The sequence below is a fragment of the Lissotriton vulgaris genome, chromosome 12 (genome assembly GCF_964263255.1).
Source record: "Lissotriton vulgaris chromosome 12, aLisVul1.2, whole genome shotgun sequence".
Classification (NCBI taxonomy): Eukaryota; Metazoa; Chordata; class Amphibia; order Caudata; family Salamandridae; genus Lissotriton; species Lissotriton vulgaris.
Genome location: NC_141700.1, coordinates 106,937,145 through 106,961,358, shown reverse-complemented (window position 1 = coordinate 106,961,358; position 24,214 = coordinate 106,937,145). Strand labels below are relative to the sequence as shown.

Sequence of the window (24,214 nt, the reverse complement as noted above, 5' to 3'; positions counted from 1 at the left end):
CACCTGTCTCCTGAGACACCAGGTGCGAAGTGTGCCCAGAAACACCTGTCTCCTGAGACACCAGGTGTGAAGTGCGCCTAGAAACACCTGCCCCCTAGAGACACTAGTTGTGAAGTGTGCCCAGAAACACCTGTCTCCTGAGACACCAGGGTGAAGAGCGACCAGAAACACCTGCCGCCTGAGACACAGGTGTTCAGTGTGCCCAGAAACACCTGTCTCCTGAGACACCAGGTGTGAAGTGTGCTAAGAAACACCTGTCTCCTGAGACAGCAGGTATGAAATGAGCCCAGAAACACCTGCCCCCCGAGACACCAGTTGTGAAGTGTGCCCAGAAACACCTGTCTCCTGAAACACCAGGTGTGAAGTGTGACCAGAAACACCTGCTCCCCTAAGACACTAGGTGTGAAGTGTGCCCAGAAACACCTGTCTGCTGAGGCACTAGGTGTGAAGTGTGCCCAGAAACGCCTGCCCCTCCCCCTAGACATCAGGTTTGAAGTGTGCCCAGAAACACCTGTCTGTTGAGACACCAGGTGTGAAGTGTGCCCAGAAACACCTGCCTCCCCTAGATACCAAGTGTGAAGTGTGCCCAGAAACACCTGTTTCCTGAGACACCAAGTGTGAAGTGTGCCCAGAAAAACCTGCCTCCTGAGACACCAGGTGTGAAGTGTGCCCAGAAACGCCTGCCCCCCGAGATACCAGGTGTGAAGTGTACCCAGCAGGGCTGGGCTGGGAACCAAAACTGGCCCTGGTAGAGAGCTCGGCCGGCCCCCCTGGGAGAGGCCGAGTTGTTTGCCGGGGACGGTTTTGGCCGATTTTGTTATAGGGGCCGAATCTGCAAAAATGGCCCTGTAACAAAAACGGCCCCCTGGGGCCCAAATCGGCCCCCGCCCTAGCGGACCACCGGGGAAATGCCGGGTGCCCGCTACGGCCAGTCCGGCCCTGGTACCCAGAAACACCTGTCTCCTGAGACACCAGGTGTGAAGTGTGCCCAGAAACACTTGTCTCTAGAGACACCAGGCGTGAAGTGTGCCCAGAAACACCTGTCTGTTGAGACACCAGGTGTGAAGTGTGCCCAGAAACACCTGTCTCCTGAGACACCAAGTGTGAAGTGTGCACAGAAACACCTGTCTCCTGAGACACCTTGGGTGAAGTCTGCCCAGAAACACCTGTCTCCTGAGACACCAGGTGTGAAGTGTGCCCAGAAACAACTGTCTCATGAGACACCAGGTATGAAGTGTGCCCGGAAACACCTGTCTCTAGAGACACCAGGTGTGAAGTGCGCCCAGAAATGCCTGCCCCCTGAAACACCAGGTGTAAAGTGTGCCCAGAAATGCCTGCCCCCTGAGATACCAGGTGTGAAGTATGCCCAGAAACGCCTATCTCCAGAGACGCCAGGTGTGAAGTGTGCCCTGAAACACCTGCTCCCCTAGAGACACCAGGTGTGAAGTGTGTCCAGAAACACCTGCTGCCTGAGACACCAGGTGTGAAATGTGCCCGGAAACACCTGTCTCTAGAGACACCAGGTGTGAAGTGCGCCCAGAAATGCCTGCCCCCTGAGACACCAGGTGTGAAGTGTGCCCAGAAATGCCTTCCCCCTGAGACACCAGGTGTGAAGTGTGCCTAGAAATACCTGTCTCCTGAGACACCAGGTGTGAAGTGCACCCAGAAACGCCTGTTCCCCTGAGATACCAGGTGTGATATGTGCCCAGAAACGCCTGTCTCCAGAGACGCCAGGGGTGAAGTGTGCCCAGAATCACCTGCTCCCCTAGAGACACCAGGTGTGAAGTGTGTCCAGAAACACCTGCCGCCTGAGACACCAGGTGTGAAGTGTGCCCAGAAACACCTGCTCCCCTAGAGACACCAGGTGTTACGTGTGCCAGAAACACCTGCCCCCTAGAGACACCAGGTGTGAAGTGTGCCCAGAAACACCTGCCCCCTAGAGACACCAGGTGTGAAGTGTGCCCAGAAACACCTGCCCCCTCAGACACCAGGTGTGAAGTGTGTTTAGAAACACCTGCCCCCCCAGACACTAGGTGGAAGTGTGCCCAGAAACACCTGTCTCCTGACACACCAGGTGTGAAGTGTGCCCAGAAACACCTGCCCCCTAGAGACACAAGGTGTGAAGTGTGCCCAGAAACACCTGTCTGTTGAGACACCAGGTGTGAAGAGTACCCAGAAACACCTGCCCCCTCAGACACAAGGTATGAAGTGTGTCCAGAAACACCTGTCTCCTGAGACACCAAGTGTGAACTGTGCACAGAAACACCTGTCTCCTGAGACACCTGGTGTGAAGTGTTCCGAGAAACACCTGTCTCTTAGACACCAGGTGTGAAGTGCGCCCAGAAACGCCTGCTTCCCTGAGACACCAGGTGTGAAGTATGCCTAGAAACACCTGTCTCCTGAGACACCATGTGTGGAATGTGCCCGGAATCACCTGTCTCTAGAGACACCAGGTGCGAAGTGCGCCCAGAATGCTTGCCCCCCTGAGAAACCAGGTGTGACGTGTGCCCAGAAACACCTGCCTCCTGAGACACCATGTATGAATTGCGCCCAGAAACACCTGCCTCCGGAGACACCAGGTGTAAAGTGCGCCCAGAAACGCCTGCCCCTGAGACACCAGGTGTGAAGTGTGCCTAGAAACACCTGTCTCCTGAGACACCAGGTGTGAAGTGCACCCAGAAACGCCTGCCCCCCTAAAACACCAGGTTTGAAGTTTTCCCAAATACACCTGCCCCCTGAGACACCAGGTGTGAAGTGTGCCCAAAAACACCTGTCTGTTGAGACACCAGGTGTGAAGTTTGCCCAGAAACACCTGCCCCCTGAGACACCAGGTGTGAATTGTGCCCAGAAACACATGCCTCCTGAGACACCAGGTGTGACGTGCGCCCAGAAACACCCGTCTGCTGAGATAGCAGGTGTGAAGTGTGCCCAGAAACACCTGCCCCCTAGAGACACCAGGTGTGAAGTGTGCCCAGAAACACCTGCCCCCGGAGACACCAGGTGTGAAGTGTCCCCAGAAACACCTACCCCTGACACACAATGTGTGAAGTATGCCCAGAAAGACCTGTCTCTTGAGACACCAGGTGTGACGTGTGCCCAGAAACACCTGCCCCCTGAGACACCAGGTGTGAAGTGTGCCCAGAAACACCTGCCCCCTGAGACACCAGGTGTGAAGTGTGCCCAGAAACACATGCCTCCTGAGACACCAGGTGTGACGTGCGCCCAGAAACACCCGTCTGCTGAGATAGCAGGTGTGAAGTGTGCCCAGAAACACCTGCCCCCTAGAGACACCAGGTGTGAAGTGTGCCCAGAAACACCTGCCCCTGGAGACACCAGGTGTGAAGTGTGCCCAGAAACACCTACCCCTGACACACAATGTGTGAAGTATGCCCAGAAAGACCTGTCTCTTGAGACACCAGGTGTGAAGTATGCCCAGAAACACCTGCCCCCTGAGACACCAGGTGTGAAGTGTGCCCAGAAACACCTGCCCCCTGAGACACCAGGTGTGAAGTGTGCCCAGAAACACATGCCTCCTGAGACACCAGGTGTGACGTGCGCCCAGAAACACCCGTCTGCTGAGATAGCAGGTGTGAAGTGTGCCCAGAAACACCTGCCCCCTAGAGACACCAGGTGTGAAGTATGCCCAGAAACACCTGCCCCCGGAGACACCAGGTGTGAAGTGTGCCCAGAAACACCTACCCCTGACACACAATGTGTGAAGTATGCCCAGAAAGACCTGTCTCTTGAGACACCAGGCGTGAAGTGTGCCCAGAAACACCTGCCCCCTGAGACACCAGGTGTGAAGTGTGCCCAGAAACACCTGCCTCCTGAGACTCCAGGTGTGACGTGCATCCAGAAACATCGACCCCTTGAGACACCACGTGTGGTGTGCCCAGAAACACCTGTCCCCGAGACACCAGGTGTTGAGTGTTCCCAGACACTTCTGTCTCCCGAGACACCAGGTGTGAAGTGTGCCCAGAAAAAACTGCCCCCTGAGACACTAGGTGTGAAATGTGCCCAGAAACACCTGCCCCCTGAAACATCAGTTGTGAAGTATGCCCAGAAACGCCTGCCCCTGAAATACCAGGTGTGAATTGCGAACAGAAACATCTGCCCCCCTGAGACACCAGGTGTGAAGTGCCCCCAGAAACACCTGCCACCCCCGAGACACCAAGTGTGAAGTGCTCCTAGAAACACCTGCCCCCCTGAGACACCAGGTGTGAAGTGTGCCCAGAAACACCTGTCTGTTGAGACACCAGGTGTGAAGTTTGCCCAGGAACACCTATCTCCTGAGACACCAGGTGTGAAGTGTGCCCAGAAACACCTGCCCCCTGAGACACCAGGTGTGAAGTGTGCCCAGAAATATCTGTCTCCTAAGACACCAGGTGTGAAGTTTGCCCAGGAACACCTATCTCCTGAGACACCAGGTGTGAAGTGTGCCCAGAAACACCTGCCCCCTGAGACACCAGGTGTGAAGTGTGCCCAGAAACACATGCCTCCTGAGACACCAGGTGTGACGTGCGCCCAGAAACACCCGTCTGCTGAGACAGCAGGTGTGAAGTGTGCCCAGAAACACCTGCCCCCGGAGACACCAGGTGTGAAGTGTGCCCAGAAACACCTACCCCTGACACACAATGTGTGAAGTATGCCCAGAAAGACCTGTCTCTTGAGACACCAGGTGTTGAGTGTGCCCAGAAACACCTGTCTCCTGAGACACCAGGTGTGAAGTGTGCCCAGAAACACCTGTCTCTTGAGACAGCAAGTGTGAAGTGCGCCCAGAAATGCCTGCTCCCCTGAAACATCAGTTGTGAAGTGTTCCCAGAAACACCTGCCCCGCTAAGACACCAGGTGTGAAGTGTGCCCAGAAACAGCTGCCTCCAGAGACACCAGGTGTGAAGTGTGCCCAGAAACACCTACCCCTGACACACAATGTGTGAAGTATGCCCAGAAAGACCTGTCTCTTGAGACACCAGGTGTTGAGTGTGCCCAGAAACACCTGTCTCCTGAGACACCAGGTGTGAAGTGTGCCCAGAAACACCTGTCTCTTGAGACAGCAAGTGTGAAGTGCGCCCAGAAATGCCTGCTCCCCTGAAACATCAGTTGTGAAGTGTTCCCAGAAACACCTGCCCCCCTAAGACACCAGGTGTGAAGTGTGCCCAGAAACAGCTGCCTCCAGAGACACCAGGTGTGAAGTGCGCCCAGCAAAATGCCTGCCCCCCCCCGAGACACCAGGTGTGACAGGTGCCCATAAATACCTGCCTCCTGAGACATCAGTTGTGAAGAGCGTCCAGAAACACCTGCCCCCCTGAGACACAGGAGTGAAGTGCGCCCAGAAAGGCCTGCCCCCAGAGAGAGACTTCAGGGACAACAAGTCTCCAGAAACGCCTCTTCAGTGAAATCTATTCAGAATTACCTGCCCCCACAGACCTCACAGATAACAACTTCCAGAAAGTTCTTTCTGGAGAAACCTCAGGGATTAGGATAAGAAGTGCATAAACACATGTTCCTAGAATCCCCAATGACCACAATTTCCAGAAACACCTGACTGTAGAAACCCTGGATAAGAAGGCAGTCCAGAAACACCTATCCGCAGAGAACCCAGGGGAGAAGGCTGTTCAGAAACAACTGTCTGTTGCGGCTGCAGGGAGGAAGGCGGTCCAGAAATGCATGTCTGTAGCTCCAGCTGTGACATAAAGAGATGCATGGTCTACACAGTGTGCACTTTGCTGACTTCCTTTCCCATCAACCTCTTGTGTTTCGACTTCCACATGCTCCTATTGACCTAACCTCTATTCGCAACTCCCCCCTTGCAATCATCCCTATACGATCACTGCGCTGACCCTCTCCTCCCGGGAACCTCATGGTCCATGTGAAAACACAACCTGAAAATAAATATTTTTAAAAATCATAGACTCCAAAATATAGACTATTAAACTATCCACAATAACTATCCCCACAAAAATAATGAAATATCCTTGGCCAACACTAACATCTAATTACTGGAGTTAGAGTGGTCATTCATTTACATTTTCAATAGGTAGCTTGTTTAACTGCATTTAACAATGAAACATAAGTCGAAATTTTAGTAGAGAGATATTTGTGTAAGACCAGAATTTTGAAAATATTTATTTTGGAGTCTTTGGGGACTATTCACCAAGGTAAACCCCGTCACGAGTACATTTACATGTGTAAGTGTAGTCTTACATTTTTTTAGTACCTTTACTACTTTTTGCTAATCATCATTTACAAGTTAAAGATACCCAAAAATGTAAACATACATTTCCTTACCCCGTGAAACAAGCAGTACAGTCAATAAAATATCATATTCAACCATAAAATTACTACTAGTAGTGACTTAACAACCATATTTGATGTTAATCAAGCTTTGCAACGACCTCTGGAAACGGGGCAGAGATCTCCATATGGTAACGTATAGGTACATTTTGAAAAGGTTGTTAAAGTTAAAAAAAAATCGTATACAATATTTAAGTCGAATGTTAATGCACATTCTTTTAATATACATATTTTAAATATCAATACTTAAAAAATGCTTCAGCCTAACTACATTTAAAATTTAAAAAAAATGTATTTAAGTGTATTACATTCAAATTATTTAAAACAAGCAGAATTATTTCTCCTCATCCAAGAGACATGTCATTTTCTTGACAAGTCACACTAGCTCCCTCCAACCTCCCACCACGAATCAAGACGATGTGGCTGATTCACATATGATTTTTTAGTGTAGGAAGTAGTACAGGACTACTCCCTTAACTTCTCATACAAGCTTTTGATGTTTTGGGGCTGATCCACAGACTCCCTACTATTAAAAATTCAAGAGGGTACAGTTGTTTCTATTTGTACTAGGTGTGTATGAATATTCATTAATAATCACATTTTATTCCCATTTTAGATGTTTTGTAGGCAATTCACAAGGGCATATAATAATAATTAAAAGAGTTTTACATAAGTACTCTTTCACATACTCATACAAAATGGTTTTCTGATTGGGCCACCATGTGTTAAAACCTCTGACAAAGATTCAAATTATTCAACTGTTCCCACATATTACGATGCTCGTGTCTTTCTTAAAATCCTTCCCCTTGTAGCACAGAATCTAATAATGTATGGGCCTCCCTTAAATAGCATCCTTTCTTTTTTTTGTGTTGAAATTGTTTATTAAGAAGCATCCTTTCTTAATGTACTCTGACCGGTTGTTAAGGGCTTAGTTGTTGTGAATAACAACATTGGCCATTGGGAAGAGGTGAGATGTAAGAACGTAAGAAAGCAAATTGGTAAAAGCCATTATTCCAGATTATGCCCACTCCTTCAAGTGATCAGTGCTATTATAAATTGTATTGAAAAAAATGGATATTTGTACATTCCACACAAAATGCATGATAAACGTTGCCTGACTAACTGCCTTTTTACCAGGTGTTAAAGTCCTTAGACTTCCTTTGGCTAAACCATTAGGTTTAACATTGTCTTTCTGTTCTTCTTTGATAGAGATAGCTTGAGGGTGAAATGTCAGGCTAGCTTGAGGGTGAAATGTCAAACTATGCAGCATCTTGCTTTTAAGGATTGGTGGATTCCAAGGGAAATCCATGCCTCCCCGAGGGTGCCGGAAGGCATGGACGTAAAGATGGAAATGGGGGTACCATGACCAGCAAATGACTTACCACCATGTGGTTGATGGAGACCCAGCAGTCCTCCGGGAAGTCCTGCAGCATTGGGACCAGGAACTGCAGGCAGCCGTCCCAGTGACACAGCAGCAGCATCATGCCAATCAAGTTAAAGATCCGCACCACCGCGCTGGCGAGGTCGTAGGTCATGTGGAAAATCTAGCCAATGTGAAAAGGAAGGAGAAGAAAGAAGCCAAAAAAAGGTTAGTAAGTGGATGCCAAAGGGTAAAGATGGATTTAATGTAGTCCCTATGTGGTAAGACAGACTAGCTAACTGCCCAACCGGACTGGTCTTCTGGTTCTTATCTGTAGACATATAATGAGGTAGAATTTACCTAATTGGAACAGGTGTCTGCAGGTGGTGATCACTGGCACAAATTTTTGAGGCCCAAGATTCCATCAGACATTAGCATAGAGCAAGAGTGAGAAATGTGAAAAGAGAATGTAGAGAAATATAGGAAAACACTGACAAAGATAGAAAGTAGAAATGAAAAACAACTGCAAGAGTGAGCTAAAGAGACTGGAAGAGTAGAGTGATGGGACAAAGACATATGAGGTGGAATCAGACTTGGCAGCCCTGTGTTTTCAACGGCCTCGGCTTTCGGCAGCGCCGGCAGCAGCCTCCTACGAGACATGTGTGACTCCTGCACTTAGTGGTTTACAAATTAGACACTGCTTTCAGGCATTGTCTCAAGGGAAATGAGCAAGCTATGTGGGTTAATTTGCAGGTAACATAACCTTGATTTCTAACTGTAGGCAACAACCAGATGGAATGGGCCTTTGCATTTTCCAAATTTCTAGGAAATTGAGCAGAATGGATGAGTCCAATGGGCATATTGGAAGGGTACACAATTCACAGGATGAGAGGGGCAGAAAGGCGAGTAAAGGTCATCTACCCCTGAGGGATTTCCAAACTAGAGGTGTCAAGGGGTTCTAGTCTTCGGCAAAGGACAGATAGGGCCTATCTGCAGAGGAATTGGTCTGACCGGATTGGTTGGGTCTTATGTTGGAGTTGGGGGTCCATCTGCAAGGCAATGGAGGTACGAAATTGGTCTGCTCTGCTCCTGCAAGTGAGATAAACAGGACAAATGGGTGTGGTGGCGCTACTGTGTAAGGCCAGGTGATATGACCCGCTGACCTGTATCTTTTTGGAAATGGGCAAGCCAGGTAGATCTAACCCTCCCTAGTGTGGTTCAGACTTGTTCAAATTCTATGTTTCTGTCTTACATGGGGGGAAAATGTCCTTTCAAACAACAAAACCCATCATAGAGAATACTGCTAGCGGCAAAGAATGTATGTGCCGTACTGCTATGGGTACACACCTCTTCCCACTGATGGATGTACCGGATCAACCGGGAGAGACGCAGCAACCTCAGCAGGCTAAGGATTTTGGTGAAGCGCACAATGCGCAGGGCCCGCGCGGTCTTGTAGACCTCCGAGTCCACAGGCGTCTCCAGGTCAACGATGAGGAAGATGTAGTCCACAGGGATGGAGGATACAAAGTCCACGAGGAACCAGCTGCGCAAGTACTTCATCTTGATGGTGTGCGGCTCCAGAATGATCTCGGTGTTGTCCTCCACCACGATGCCCGTCCGGAAGTTCAGGACCAGGTCGGCCAAGAAGAAGGTGTCAGAGAGGACATTGAAGACGATCCAGGGTGGGGTGTTCTCGTCTTTGAAGAAGGTGATTCCCACGGGGAGGATAATCAGGTTGCCCACCATCAGAAGCAGCATGATGAGATCCCAGTAAAACCTGCAGGAAGCCGGGGCGGGGTAAAGGGGGGCAGGACGAGAGGTCCAGAAAGAGGGACAGGAAGGGATTCAAGGAAGGGAGAGAGGGAGGTGGAAAGAGAAGACACAAGAACAAGAGAAGTAAGTGAAAGGAACTGGAAAAAATGGAGGCTACGAGTAGGGGTCTACTTCTTAAGCTCCACACATAACTCACCACGCCACCTAGAGGCTGACTTTACTCTACATATATAGGCAAGAATTCCAAACAGGCTTGTACCGCTGACTGGCAGCGGCTCCTCTGCAATGGCAGAGGAGTGTCGCCCCACTCATTGCAGAAGAAAAATAAAATTATAATAAAATAAATTTTTTTTTTTTTTTTCTCTGTTAGCCGATGCTACCGAGTCAAGTGCTGTACGGGACGGGCATCCTGTGTGACAGCTAGCAGGGGGAGGAGGAGTAGTTGGGCACTGTAAGTGCCCATGAAGGTTTGGCCGGCCATCTTAGGCCAGCCAACTGTCATGCGCACTTCGATTTCTCCAACCCAGCTGTATTGTACAGTTGGGTGGAGAAACGGCTAAGGCTACCAGTCTCTTACTGAGCATCTAACCAGGCCACTCAGACCAATCATGGTGCTTCTCTCGTGCTGAGAGCAGTGTCTGGATTGGGTGGGAGTGGCCCATGGACTTCCTCATACTTCTTCTCCGAGGCAGCTGGCAGCGGGAGCAGCAGCGTGAGGTAAGTGTTTTTTTAAATTATTATTATCTCCTCCCTCCGGCGCAACCCCACTAGTTTTGTGTGGCATTAGTTTTATGTCAAGCATGCATGCTTCTGATAGGGCCTGAGTCAGGTGCATACGAAACCATGCTTGGCATGTGGCTACTCAGTGGCATAATGCAAAATGATGGGGAGGGCCTGCAGAATGCATTGAGGAGCCCCTGAGACTACTGTGCCTCACGGAAATTCATAGGCCTTATGTTGAATGGGGCACCCAAGGTTGCAAGGACCTGTGTTATGCCCCTGGCCACGCCCCTCTCCGCACAGCCCCTCTCAGGACTTTCAAAAGGACTTACTTGTCACAAAATGTTGCAATTGTATACAGGCAAGTCCCCAGAGTGAAGGGCTCCATGCACAGCGTAGGATATGTCGCGGATAAAAAGGCTACGGTAGCCCGGATGGAGAGAAAATTAACTAGGCGAGAAAAATAAAACTCAAAATGTCCTCTGAGATGAAAGTGTGACCTTTTACGTACGTATATTTAATTATATACAGCCACACTCGTCCGACAATATCATCGACTGATGCAAATGTTATGACTTTAATTTAATTTCCTGGACCTTGACACAAAATGGAATTAGACATGAAAAGCCTTCCTGGAAGGATACTTCTCCAATATCAGCTTATCGTCCTAACCATGTGTGTTTCAGGATCTATCATTTTATTGTGAAGCCGCAGATACCAATATACGAGCACATCTTCTCATCAGCTACTTGTCTGTATCACTGAAGTGCCTCACACCTGTATCCTAGCACTTAAACATGATTTCTAAGGCTTAGACTTCACCAACATGAATGCTATAAAAATAACATAAAGCCCATAGACAATTCTATTTGTTGTATGTGTGCTGCAGGATCCATAAAACAACATTATCACAATTTGATAGATACAGCATACAAGCATATAATAAAACAGCTTGAAAGGCCACCCCTGGACCCCAGAAAGTGCTGCAATGCCATACTAATGTGGGGTTTGGTGTTCTACAAATGCCAGTGCCAATAAAAAACAATAACAAAACATAGCATAAAAGACATATATCATAAAACATTATATAGTACATGTGATAACATAAGCACATATGATAATAAAATAACAACACCTATGCCTTCTCCCTTATTAGAAACTTTACTGAAGTGGACTCATGCTGCTACTGAGCTGTAGTTGGGAAAAAAGCAGTACGTTTTATATTTAGTATTAGAAAGTGGCTAAGCCAAGACACTAATGGCTACAACGGTCGACCTCCAAGCTGGGAAAATTGGGTGTGAGTCTCGACAGGGACGCTGGACATCCTGTGATTCTGGGCAAATCACTCAATCTCCCCGTGCCAAACAAAATGAATGGGTCCAGCTGTAATGCAACTGGTGCTCACGTAAAGCGCTCTGATACCTCAGTGCCGAGTTTGCGATATAAAACTCCCCAAAATAAAAAATTGCTGAGTAACTACAGGAACCACGAGGAGGAAGACGATTGCACAAATGGGGTTTAACAAACTAATATTTATAGTAACTGAGGAAATGGTGCTTCCACTGGTGGTACTGACACAGTTGGTAAGTAGCCACAAGTTATTTATTTATTTATCGAGTTTTAACTTGACCCGAGGCTGATGGAAAATGAACAAAAGGTCACTGGGTTACCAAAGGTCACTGATAGTGGCTCGGCAGCAGCACAAGGTGTAATACTTAGTTTGAGTGCGATAATTCCATACTAACTACATTTTTATAGTCAAAATAGTACAATACTTTGTATATTGTCTTTGCGTGATCGGAACCTCACCTGCTGGCATTTCTCCACCCGGCAAGCAGCTCTCTGCCTCCCTCCCGCCGCCGCTACTTTCCGCCAGCGGCCGCAGAGAGGAGGGGGATGAGAGGGCACCAGGGACTACATTTCCCAGACGCCCCACAGCGGAAGCCGCACCCACCGCTATCTGCCGCGCCAGGAGGCGCATTAAAAGGAGGTCAGCCCCCGCGTTGCGGGACCGCGCGCGGGACTGCGCCGGGCTAAGCCCGGGCAAAGGGTGGGCCCTCAGAGGCCTGAGGAGGACGGCACGGGCCCCACCATTTGGTCTTCCAGGAGGAGGTAAAGCTACTAATTTAAATTTTGTACTGGACAGTAGTATTTGCCTAATAAACTCAATCACTTCATTCACATCCAAGTCATATTATGACCCAGAATGGGGTTGTCACAAAACTAGCGCTTCGGTCGGATACTTGTTTGAGGATGCAAGAAAAGCACATAAATAACACACTGTTACCTTCGCGTAGAGACGCTGATAAAAATAATTGCCATCAGCCTATAGACAGCCCACCTTGTAATCATTCCTCTCCTCAAACAAACAATATAGCGTGTAGACTTTCATTGTTGGAGGAATTAAATAGTCTGTGTAAGACTAGCTATGCCCCTGCAGGATTACCATCCCCACCAAATAACATTAATCCGTTAACTCCAAATGAGAGTGCTGGAACCCTTTTCTATATTTACAAAAACAAACACCCAACGTATAGTACCCGTCCGGGCTACACCTAACAAAAGGAAGCATGACGGGGATAAATATAATGAGAGCCAATACAAAATACAAAAAATACTGAATGAATCCCCAACCTTAACTCCGCCCCCTACCAATTTCCCCCCAACTGCAGAGGTGGCTGAAAAATTACACGACCTAGCTCCCTCTTCCCAGATGGCCCTATTGTCAATGATCGAACAACTGATCAAATCCATTATACACCCCCTAATTGACAAAATCAACACCTTGGGGGATAGACTGACAGGGATTGAGGAAAAAATTGAACTTAATTTGTTAACTTCTACCCACGCTTCTATATCTACCCATCCCTTGTCAATTGCTACTCCAAAAAAGCCTAAACCAGCCATTCAAAACAAAGTTGCCCAAACTCGAGCACCAGTTCCCACCACTCTGCCCTCAAATATTCCTAAAGCCCCTCCTAAACCCACTACACTGCATAATTTTGTCCCCAGAGTAGAGGGCAACAGGGTTTCTCGAATTCATCTACCTCCAGAGGCAGCTCCATTCGTATGCGTCCTCTCGGGAGTCCCGCAACTGAAAAAGGGAAAACCAGAGAGACAACATGACTTGCTAAATAAGGTCCAGGTTTGGCTATCTAAAAATAGACCCCTGCCCCATGATCTTGACGGCGGGATTGTGAGCGTGAGGAGAGTGGGTTGGTTAGGCCCCCTTCCGAAAGACATTATTGGTGACTTGGTGTTAATAAGATTCAGGAGTAGAAACATTGTTCCATACCTCCGAACCTGGAAACCTAAAGAAGGCGATGGCCCCATATCCATCTGGGATCTACATGACTTCTATCCAAGCACATCATATATCCCGGCCTCCAGGCCAATGACTGAGGATTGTACCAGGCCGGGTAGAGGAGTTTGCTTACCGCTTTATTGTAGTATTCCCGCCCCAAACAGATTTGGAATACCGTATAACATTTTTTAACCACTGCAACCCCTTGCACCTTCCCTTTTGATGAAACGGAAGAACTGTCATCATGAACCCTGTAAAGTATGTTATTATCATGAATGTTACATTCACAGGGTGAGCAAATGTTTTTTTTTTTAACCTGTAGATAATCTGTGCTTCACATGTATGTACTTTTTAACTATGATTGTATTTTTTGAACTGTACGCTTTTATGATTTTAAACAAAATCGAATAAAGCATATCGAATCGAATATTGTCTTTGTTAATATCTGCTTAATTTGCTAGTGGCTACGGTGCTCAAGGATAAGCAGTGCTTAATTTGTAAAACAACAAATGCCAGGCCCTTCTCAAAAGACCACTGCAGTTTGCACCACCCATTGCCCCATCCAGCACTGCCAGTATCAACTCAGCTACTAAACACTACACTTGTGTGTGATAATTCAGACTATTCCAGGTCAGGCAAAACTTAAAAATGGCCTGGATGGCTGCTACTTTTTAATGTATATTGAATTATGAAACTCTTGACAATGTGCTTACCTGATAAATAAATAAATACTGGCACCAAAGTGGTGGACTATCAGTGAAAGCTGAACCTTCTCGCACTCGAAGTTCTAAGTTGGGGGTGAGATGGTGCACAAAAAAAGTGGTTAGGTGCTACCTGGGTTCCTCCTTCTGAGTCTTGGAGTTGAACTAATGAATATGAAAGCGCCATTCCAGTCGGGAATGGCGTCCCCAGAAGCACACTGGATAGAAAAATTCCTTTCAAGACTTGATACTTTCAGAATAAAGTTTTATTGAAGCTTTTTAAATTTCTCTTATTGTAATCCTTGTTTCTCCATATAGTTCATAAATCAAAATTATATATGGCCCAATGCATTTCGGGCAATGCTGCCCTTCATCAGGGGCATTGATTTTCTATTAAAAAAGATGAAACACAACGTGTCATAAATTCGTTTTCAAGTACATGTGAAGTTTCATAATACCTTAACACTGTTCACTTCTTGATCACTCTGCACTTAGACATGTATAAGCAACTATCATAAACATAATTAAACATTGTCAATTAAATGTGATATATGGCATCAAAATCATCAAAATGCATGAAATAGCACAAGCTCGTGCACATAATAATCAATGTGATCGTTTAACAAAAACATACGTCCTGCAATCAGTGAACAGAAAAAGTGAACCGGGAAGTAAATGAGCAAAAGTGAGAGAGCAAAAATAAACAGATACCTAACAAGCACGTACCTTCCAAACTGACGGAGGTATATTGACATATGTATAAATTGGTCAATTCAATGCGTGAACCCAGAACAGTAAACCTGTAACAAATGACAGGGTTTTTTATGCGCTTAATTTTATGCGTGTTAGAAATGGAAAGTATCAAGCAAAAAGTCAATAGCGTTTGAGCGGTCGTACCTGAGAAAGTAGAAAGCCACCATCAGGCTGAAAGCGTGAACGGTGTCATACGGGTTTTGCGAACCGCGTTCTGTAAAAAGGAACCCAATTTACTCAGTACCGAATACCGATAAATTACGAGGTTAACTGGCTATGTGCGTTAAAATGCCGTGATATTAGAAACACTCACCTACTGTCTGGCGTGTTGTTACACGATTGTATGGTCCTGTCGTGTGTTCAAAAGAGAAGTGTTTAACAAAGTTTTAACCGGTGTCGGATGTATAACCCTCCCGACCCGGAAGTGGTACACGGGAAGGTTGATAAAACATAGAAAACGGACGGTGTGTAGTTTATATGAGTTACGTACGAAAAAGTGAAGATTGTTCATATTTTTAACAAAACGCGTTGCCAAAAGGAATGTGCAAAGATAAATCTCATTGCCACGATAAAGTAAATGTGAAGTACATAACATATATCAAAATGTCAAAATGTTACATGTCAAGTAGTCATAATCTTTCAAAGCACAACACATATTATTCAGAGTGTGTAAAAAACCTTAAATGATGGTCAAATACATTACCAAATTTTGATGCATGTTCAAAGAAACGGCGCATGAACGATTACTATATACAAAAAGGTGAAGGGAAAAGTTTTACTGTGTTTCTATGTTCACACACTAATCAATAAAGTATAAGATGGTGTGTCTTATTTACAAGAAGCAATTTAAATCCACACGTTCGTTAAGGCCCTTCGGTTGTGCCGTATTTAAATAGGAGATCCAGAAAATTTCTTTTCTTAGTAAGTATTGTGTATTGTCTCTGCCTGGTAACACTGGAACTGATTCCAACACAAGAAAACGTACTTGGCTTGGAGAATGATTAAAGTTGTTGAAGTGCGATGCCAAAGGAGATTTTGCGTTCTTAGTTCTAATATTACTTTTGTGTTCGATCATACATGTCTTTATTTTGCGTTCTGTTTTCCCAACGTAAGCCAAGCCACATGGGCATTTAATCAGGTAGATCAAATTCCGACTGTCGCACGTTGCTGTAACTCTTAATTTGATAGAGAACCCTTGACTGGGATGTTTAATTTCCGTGCCTTTTATGATTGCGTTGCAACTGCCACAATTGTGGCAGGGTAACATACCCTTATGTTTGTTTGTAAGACTCTGTGATTTTTTGTTTAATATCTCCTTGATGTTTGAAGATCTCTGAAATGCAAATCGTGGATTTTGTTGGAAAATGTTTCTGAAATCTTCCTCCAATGTCAATAGTGACCAGTTTTTCAATATAATTTTCTTGATTTTGGTGCTTTCAGTTGAGTATTTTGAAACAAATACCATTCTCTCCTCTTCTTTGGGCTTTGGTGGAGATTGTAATAATGATGTTCTTTCAATTTTGGATACTTTGGTTTTAGCTTCTTCTAGAATCTCCATTGGGTAACCTCGCTCTTGAAATTTGTCAATGCACGTTTGTATGCTTTGGTTCAATGATTCAGTCGTTGATGAGATCCTTTTTATTCGCAACAATTGTGAATATGGCAAATGTCTTTTTAAAGAGTGCTGATGAAAACTTGCAAAGTGTAATAAGTTATTTCTGCCAGTGCTTTTGGTAAAGACACTGGTTTCAAGTTTGTTTTGAATCTTCTGGATGAGTACATCCAGGAACGGTAAACTGACTCTTTGTAGGTTGTGGGTGAATTTGATCCGGTCGTTGACCTCATTCAAATCTTCGATGGCTTGTTCTAGCTCCATTTGCGTGCCCTTCCATAAGACGAATATGTCGTCAATGTATCTCTTATATGTAATGAGATTTTTTGACCACTGTTCTTTACTCAAAATGTTGTCCAGTTCAAACCTGTACATGAAAAGATTCGCGTAAGCAGGTGCGGCACAATTGCCCATAGAGGTACCAGAGCTTTGAATGTAAAATGACTCTTTCCATGCGAAGTAGCTGTGGTATAATGTGAAATTTAAGAGTTCCATGATGAATACCTTTAAACCTTCTTCCATTTCTGATGACATGAGAAATGACGCTGTCGCATCTAAACCAAGATTGTGTGGGATTGAGGTATATAATGACTGAACGTCGATGGTACAGAGTATCATTTCACTGGTGAATAATGCTTTCTGATCTTCAAGTATGTTTAGAAAATGGGTTGTGTCCTTAATGTAAGTTGACATAGATTGTACCAAAGGTTGTAGATGTTGATCGATATACTTTCCAATTGGCTCGTGGATGGAATTAACTGTGGACACAATAGGTCTGCAGGGAGGATGGGTAGGATGTTTATGTACTTTCGGTATCATATATATATATATATGGTACTGATGGGTTAGTTTTGATGAGGTATTGTTTTTCTTTGGATCCAATTACACCTAGGTCCATGGTGCGATTTATTAGTGTGGACAGTATCTCTATGAATTCTTTCGTAGGATCTTTGTCTGTTTTGTAGTAGATGTTTGAATCATTGACATGCTCATTGACTTGGTTATCATAATAGTCTGTGTTTAGGATAACAAGGGCACCCCCCTTGTCTGCCTGACGTATGGTGATTTCAGGGTTTTCTGCCAGTTTTTTCAAAATGTTCCGTTCTTTGTTAGAAAAATTGGTGACTCTCGACTTAGGCTGTTTGTAAAGTTTCTCTACTTCTTTACTTATAACCTTTTCAAATGCGTCCAGGACCTTGTGACTCACCGGAGGGGTGAATTTACTTTTGTTTCTGAGACCCATTAGGGTGTCCTTGGGTGGTTCATCAGTAATTTGGATGACATTACTGAAAAAGTGTCGCAAACGTAACTTTCTCATGAACTTGTAGATGCATATTTGTGTATCCAGAAGTTTAGAATGAAATGTTGATACAAACGTGTTTCCTTTTTGTAGAACATTCATTTCGACATTTGATATTTGTTGATTAGAAAGGTTTATAACTAGGGTTTTTGACTCCTGGTGTTTCTTGAAATTGAGTCTTCCGTTACCTGACCTTTGCCCCTCCTGGTTCTTCGGTTGATTTCTGGCCTCTCTCCAAAAAAGAATTGCCATTTTTATTTGTGCCACTGGATGTGGTTGGTTGCTCTTGTGTTTTCTTTGTGGGCGGTTGAAATCTCGAGGGTTGTCTCCTAGATTGAGAATCGTCTGAAGATGATGTTTAATCAGATTGTCTATTTGATGTAAATTTTTGTTGCCTTCTCCTTGCATATATGTCAGCCCAGTTATAAACTTCTCCGAGCTTGTAATCAAGCATGTCATGTTTGAATTTCCTGATTTTTCTTTCGTTTATATCTTTAGTGTATGACTCCAGTTGTTTAGTAATATCTTTTAGCATGTTAAACGATCACATTGATTATTATGTGCACAAGCTTGTGCTATTTCATGCATTTTGATGATTTTGATGCCATATATCACATTTAATTGACAATGTTTAATCATGTTTATGATAGTTGCTTATACATGTCTAAGTGCAGAGTGATCAAGAAGTGAACAGTGTTAAGGTATTATGAAACTTCACATGTACTTGAAAACGAATTTATGACACGTTGTGTTTCATCTTTTTTAATAGAAAATCAATGCCCCTGATGAAGGGCAGCATTGCCCGAAATGCATTGGGCCATATATAATTTTGATTTATGAACTATATGGAGAAACAAGGATTACAATAAGAGAAATTTAAAAAGCTTCAATAAAACTTTATTCTGAAAGTATCAAGTCTTGAAAGGAATTTTTCTATCCAGTGTGCTTCTGGGGACGCCATTCCCTGCTGGAATGGCGCTATCATAACCAAGTGGTGGACTGTCATAAGTGCCGGCGCAGAGGATTAAGTACTGGTGCTGAGCCCTGGCAAACACTAGCTCAAATTAAGCAGCAAGGATAAAATCACTGGTGCTCATGTAAATCTCTCTGATACCTTTGGGTCGAGTTTTTGCTACAAGAAATTAAAAAATTAAAAAATGACATCCACCCCAGCACAAATCTTTATTGAGTACCATGAATAAATGTAGCAAGAAAGGAAGCTTTGTATTGGATGCACAGATATACACAGGCAAGACTGTCAGTTATCGGTATTTACTATCGGTTCAACATGCATAACTGCAAGTTGGAAATAGAGATGTCTCCCTAGAATATCGAGGTAGGAATCTCAATGGCATACAATATTGAAATGTATGTAAGTATAGATGTTCTACACTTAACTCCACATATATGTACCTTGCAGATATATACATATAACTTCAATGTACATAGATGTAAAGCTAAGAATGGTAAATCTATACTTGCTCTATTTGAACGTACTTTTTGAAATTTTGTCCCTCAATAGTCTATCCACAATCGTATCTCTGTATTCCTAGCCACGATATTCCGTACTACATTCGCAAATGGTTGGTAGACTGCAGGTTCATGGGGTAACTAGTACTGTGACAAAAGACCAGGAATTAGATATTACGCTGGGTGAATCATGGACTAATGGGGCAGGGCTTCACAAAAATGTATTCAGGGGGAGCCTTGACAACCTGAGCTATGCAATATTAGAGCACTGGGACGTTGAGCACTCCATTGAAGACAATGGAGTACTCCGGGCTTCTAATGGCCGGTAGAAGCCCGGAGCATCAACATTCCAATGTTTAATAATGGCCTCACAGATCCCGAGGGGATTTCAACCCCCTCGGGCTCCGTGAGGCATTTGTTTTACAAATTAGAACATTCTGCCCTCTAGGGGAGGAATGATCTAATAGGTTTAAAGCCCTCAGAAGCAGGCTCTACCGCCCATTAAAGGCCTGTTCCCTTGTTAACACTGAAGCAGGCCTTTAATGGCCGATAGAACCTGCTATGGCAGGCTCTAAGGCTCTAAGGCTATATTAGAGCATTGGAATGTTGAGCACTCCATTGAAGACACTGGAGTGCTCCGAGCTTCTAATGGCTGGTAGAAGCCCAGAGCATCACCATTCCAATGTTTTCATTTAACATCTGTTGCTGTGAATAAGGGCTCCAGGGAGCCTGAAGGATTTCAACTCAGTGAGGCCTTTCTTTTACCAATTAGAACCTTCTACTCTCTAGGGGCGGAATGTTATAATAGCCTCATAACCTTCCGTAGCGGGCTATACCCGCCATTAAAAGCCCGCTCCCTTGTTAAAGTTCCCCGCCTTTGTCTCTGGCGTTTTTTTCACTGGAGCGGGCCTTTAATGGCCGGTATAGCCTGTTATAGAGGGCTATAAGGCTATATTAGAACATTGGAATGTTGAGAGCTCCATTGAAGACAATGGTGTAGCTTCGGGCTTATAATGGCTGGTATAAGCCCGGAGCGCCAACATTCCAGTGGTTCCACTCAGCCTTTCATCCTTCTGAGGTCAGTGAAAGGAGTACTATTAAGTTGTATAACAATTAAGATGTGTTATTCAATGCCAAGGGGTGAACATGAGCCTTTCAAATACATATGTTATGTTAAAGTGTGGTAATGTTTTTTTGGTACATCAAGCCTATGGAAAAATGGAAAGAAATAAAAGCCTGTCAAATCAGGGAAAGCAGAGTGAATAATGCATTGTACCAGGAAAGGTGCTCTTTGGGCCTGATTGCTGCGGCTTAATCAGTCCCTAAGAGGAAAATGCGCTCTTGGAGAGGTCAGGACAAGTCATACAGGGATGCAGGCAGACAGACAGGAGGAGAGAGGTGGGGTAAGGAGGTGACAGAGGCAACAAGGAGAGGGGGAACTATCCAAGGGCAACAGAGAAAGGAGAAATGGAGAGAAGGAAAGTAAGAGGGGAAATGTGAATAACAGAAATAGATTGCCACAGAGCGGTAGATACTGCGGGGCAAGGAAGGACGAGGGACAGAGAGACAAGCGTAGAATAGGGAGATGGGGTGGATTGAAGTACAAGATGAGAGATTAGGTAAAGGGAAGGCAAGGACAACAGAGACTTTTAAAAAAACGAATGCTTGATGGTGGGTCCCCTCCTTCCTAAGAAGGCCACCTCCCTTTCTTCTACTCCATCCTCTCTCCTCTTTCTTTCTCTTTTTTTTATCTATATATTCTAGCAAGTTAATCTGGACTGGACCACCTCCTTCCTCTCTGGCAGAACCCAGAGCGCCCGCCTCCCCCCTTTCCGCTCCGAAGCCACCGGGATCATCTGCAGCATACCCCAGGGCTCATCCCTCAGCCCAACATTGTTCAACATCTACAAGGCACCGCTCGCCCACGTTGCCCGACTGCACGACCTCAACATCATCTCCTATGCTGACGACACCCAGCTGATCCTCTCCCTCACCAAGGAACCCTTCACCGCCAAAACCAACCTCCACGAAAGACTGAAAGCCGTCGCAGAGTGGATGAAGAACAGCCGACTGAAGCTAAACTCGGACAAGACGGAAGTCCTCATCCTTGGCTCCAATCCCTCGGCCTGGGGCGACTCCTGGTGGCCGACCCCACTGGGAACAGCTCCAACACCCACCGACCACGCACGCAACCTAGGGTTCATCCTCGACTCTACTCTCTCCATAACAAAACAGGTCAACGTCTTCTTGTCCTCCTGCTTTAACACCCTCCGCATGCTCTGCAAGATCTACAGGTGGATCACCCCTGAAACAAGAAGAACGGTCACCCAGGCCCTTGTCAGTAGCAGGTTGGACTACGGAAACACCCTCTACGCAGGAGCTTCGGTCAAACTCCTGAAATGACTCCAACGCATTCAAAACTCCTCCGTACGCCTGATCCTCGACATCCCTTGCCGCAGCCACATCACACCCCACCTGAGAAACCTGCACTGGCTCCCGGTCAACAAGAATATCACCTTCAAGCTCCTCACCCACGCACACAAAGCACTCCACAACACCAGACTAGCATACCTCAACAGACGACTCAGCTTCTACACCCCCAACCGCCAGCTCCGCTCCTCCAACCTCACCCTCACCACAGTCACCCGCATCCGAGGAGCAACCTCCAGTGGCAGATCGTTCTCCCACCTCGCCGCCAAAACCTGGAACACCCTCCCCATCCCCCTATGGCAGACCCAGGACCTATTAACCTTCAGATGACTTCGAGCAGTAGCAGCCTCCCCCCTCTGCAGCGCCTTGAGACCCCCACAGGTAAGTAGTGCACTTTACAAATGTTCTGATTGATTGATATGACCTCTTTGTTGCTCTTCCTTTGCCTAATTTAAAATGAGAGGCTGCTGCGCCTTATAAACACATCCACACCAAGCACGTTAACCATACAAACCGCTCCTTCGCCAACTACATCCGGTTGTAGTTGAGCCAAACCTTCAAGGAACACAGTTGGCCTGGTCCCCACAGGGCAGGAGTGAGGGTCTAATTAATCAAAGCGAGACACGGACTTAGAGTAATTCAATTACCGGTAAGTAACTGAGGCATTACCCAGAAATATAAACTGTGCGCAGAGCTACTTTGGGGTATACTAAAGGTTTTGACGCAAAGAGAGAAAGAACGCGCACATAGTGTCCGCTCGCCCTACGTAGGAGACACTCGCTCTAGCCCCAAATAAAAGGTGAACCAACGCTGGAATCACCACTCAATAACGACCCTGGTATATCTTCCAGACCAACTAAACGAGATCTGCAATGTGGATTCACCTGGATGAAGTCTCCGAGTTTAGAGTTCCAACCTCTCTGTTTGTTAATTTTGGTCTGGCTAAAAGAGATTTAAAGCCCTCAGTCCCAGACTTCAGCAGATGGGTACATGCCTTGATAAAAGCCGTGATAGCCCTAGTCTATACAGAAGCCGGACATCCTTTTCCAGCAGGAGTTGAGGGCAGATCCACAAGGGTCATCGCTCCTTGCCTACCACAGTGACAGGGGGCATCCGCCTCAGACATTTGTAGGGTAGCAACCTGGGCCGCATCCTCTCCCTTTATAAAACATTACAGGTTGATGCAAGCAGGGCTGGACTGGCCATAGCGGGCACCAGGCATTTCCCCGGTGGGCCGCCGTGGTGAGGACCGGTTTTGGACCCCTGGGGGGCGTTTTTGTTGCCGGGGGCCGGTTTTGCAGCATAGCTGCAATGTTGGACCCCTGTAACACAAGCGGCAGCAGTGAGACAGATGGGAGTGGTGCTTCCAACCAGCACCCTCCTCCCACCCAGGGCCAGCCAAGCTGTATGCCAGGGCCAGTTTCGGTTCCCAGTCCAGCCGTGGATGCAGGAAATAGAGATATAAGATGCCTTGAGGGCAAACGTTCGAACTTTTATGAAGTAATAATGAGCCAATCCTGAATATAAAAAACTTGGGCTGAACATGGAGCATCAGTAGTCCTGGCCTTTTCAGTGCAGAATGCTTCATACAGTGCACATGCCTGTATTTGGCAAATATTCAGGCTCAACTGCACACGTTGAGCTGACACAGACATGCATGTTGCAAGCAGAATGTAGGTGCTTGAGTGCTCTGTTTCTACTTAATCTGACAAGGCATGCGCAATCTCTAGCTACTGACATAAGCATGTTCTGGTATGCACATGGTATGTAATTGCAATTGTATTTATACAGCACTTACTACCCCTGACGAGGCATTTACGCCTTTTTCGGCGAATAGCACACTACTTCGAAACCCAAGGTGGATTCGCGGTGGATTAGTAGAGGGAAATGTAAGTTGCTATTGGGAGCGGAAGCCATATGAGCCTGTTAGTTGAATGAATAGGATAAAGGGTGAATAGAGGAGGAAAGACTTTGGAAAGGGTTGTTTGGGAGTCCATTGTAGTAAAAGAGGTTTGGGATGAGTCTGAGAGTGGAGGTAGGAGATATTTTGAAAAGGAATAGGATGTGTCTTAGAGTAGTTGTTTGGGGAGAATAGTTCATTCATATTTTTTTTCTCTCCAGTGGGAGGAAAATATATAAATATGTAGCTATATCATTTCACATAAAAATATACATACATAGAGGTTTTAACATTATACGCATATGCAAAATAATCAGGAGATATAAAATTGTGCAAGATAAGTCCCATATGTACATGCATTGATACATTTTTACAAACTCGGGCTTTGAATTTTTTTCTGTAAACTTTAACGAGTTTATTTCTTCTTTTTTTTCAAATTAATCTTTTGCTGTGTGTACGCTGCATATGTGCTTGATCTCCCATGTGCGCACTATTGGTGCAGCACAAATTCATGGTCCTGGGACTGAAGATGGACAAGTATGGCTGCGCTGTATCCTCTCTGTGTCACAAATATGCAATCATTGCTTGGATGATGGC

The 24,214-nt window shown here is 45.7% G+C and overlaps 1 protein-coding gene across 1 annotated transcript in view; it reads right to left on the bottom strand.

The window, feature by feature from the left end:
* The window catches only part of HCN3 (hyperpolarization activated cyclic nucleotide gated potassium channel 3), a 167,234-nt gene that overhangs the window by 63,913 nt on the left and 79,107 nt on the right, over window positions 1-24,214 (bottom strand). The window contains exons 2-3 of the mRNA XM_086947398.1: window positions 9,002-9,431; window positions 7,677-7,838 (exon numbers count right to left, since the gene is read on the bottom strand). Coding sequence (XP_086803524.1) covers window positions 7,677-7,838; window positions 9,002-9,431 — 592 coding nt within the window. The remainder of the gene's footprint in view (window positions 1-7,676; window positions 7,839-9,001; window positions 9,432-24,214) is intronic.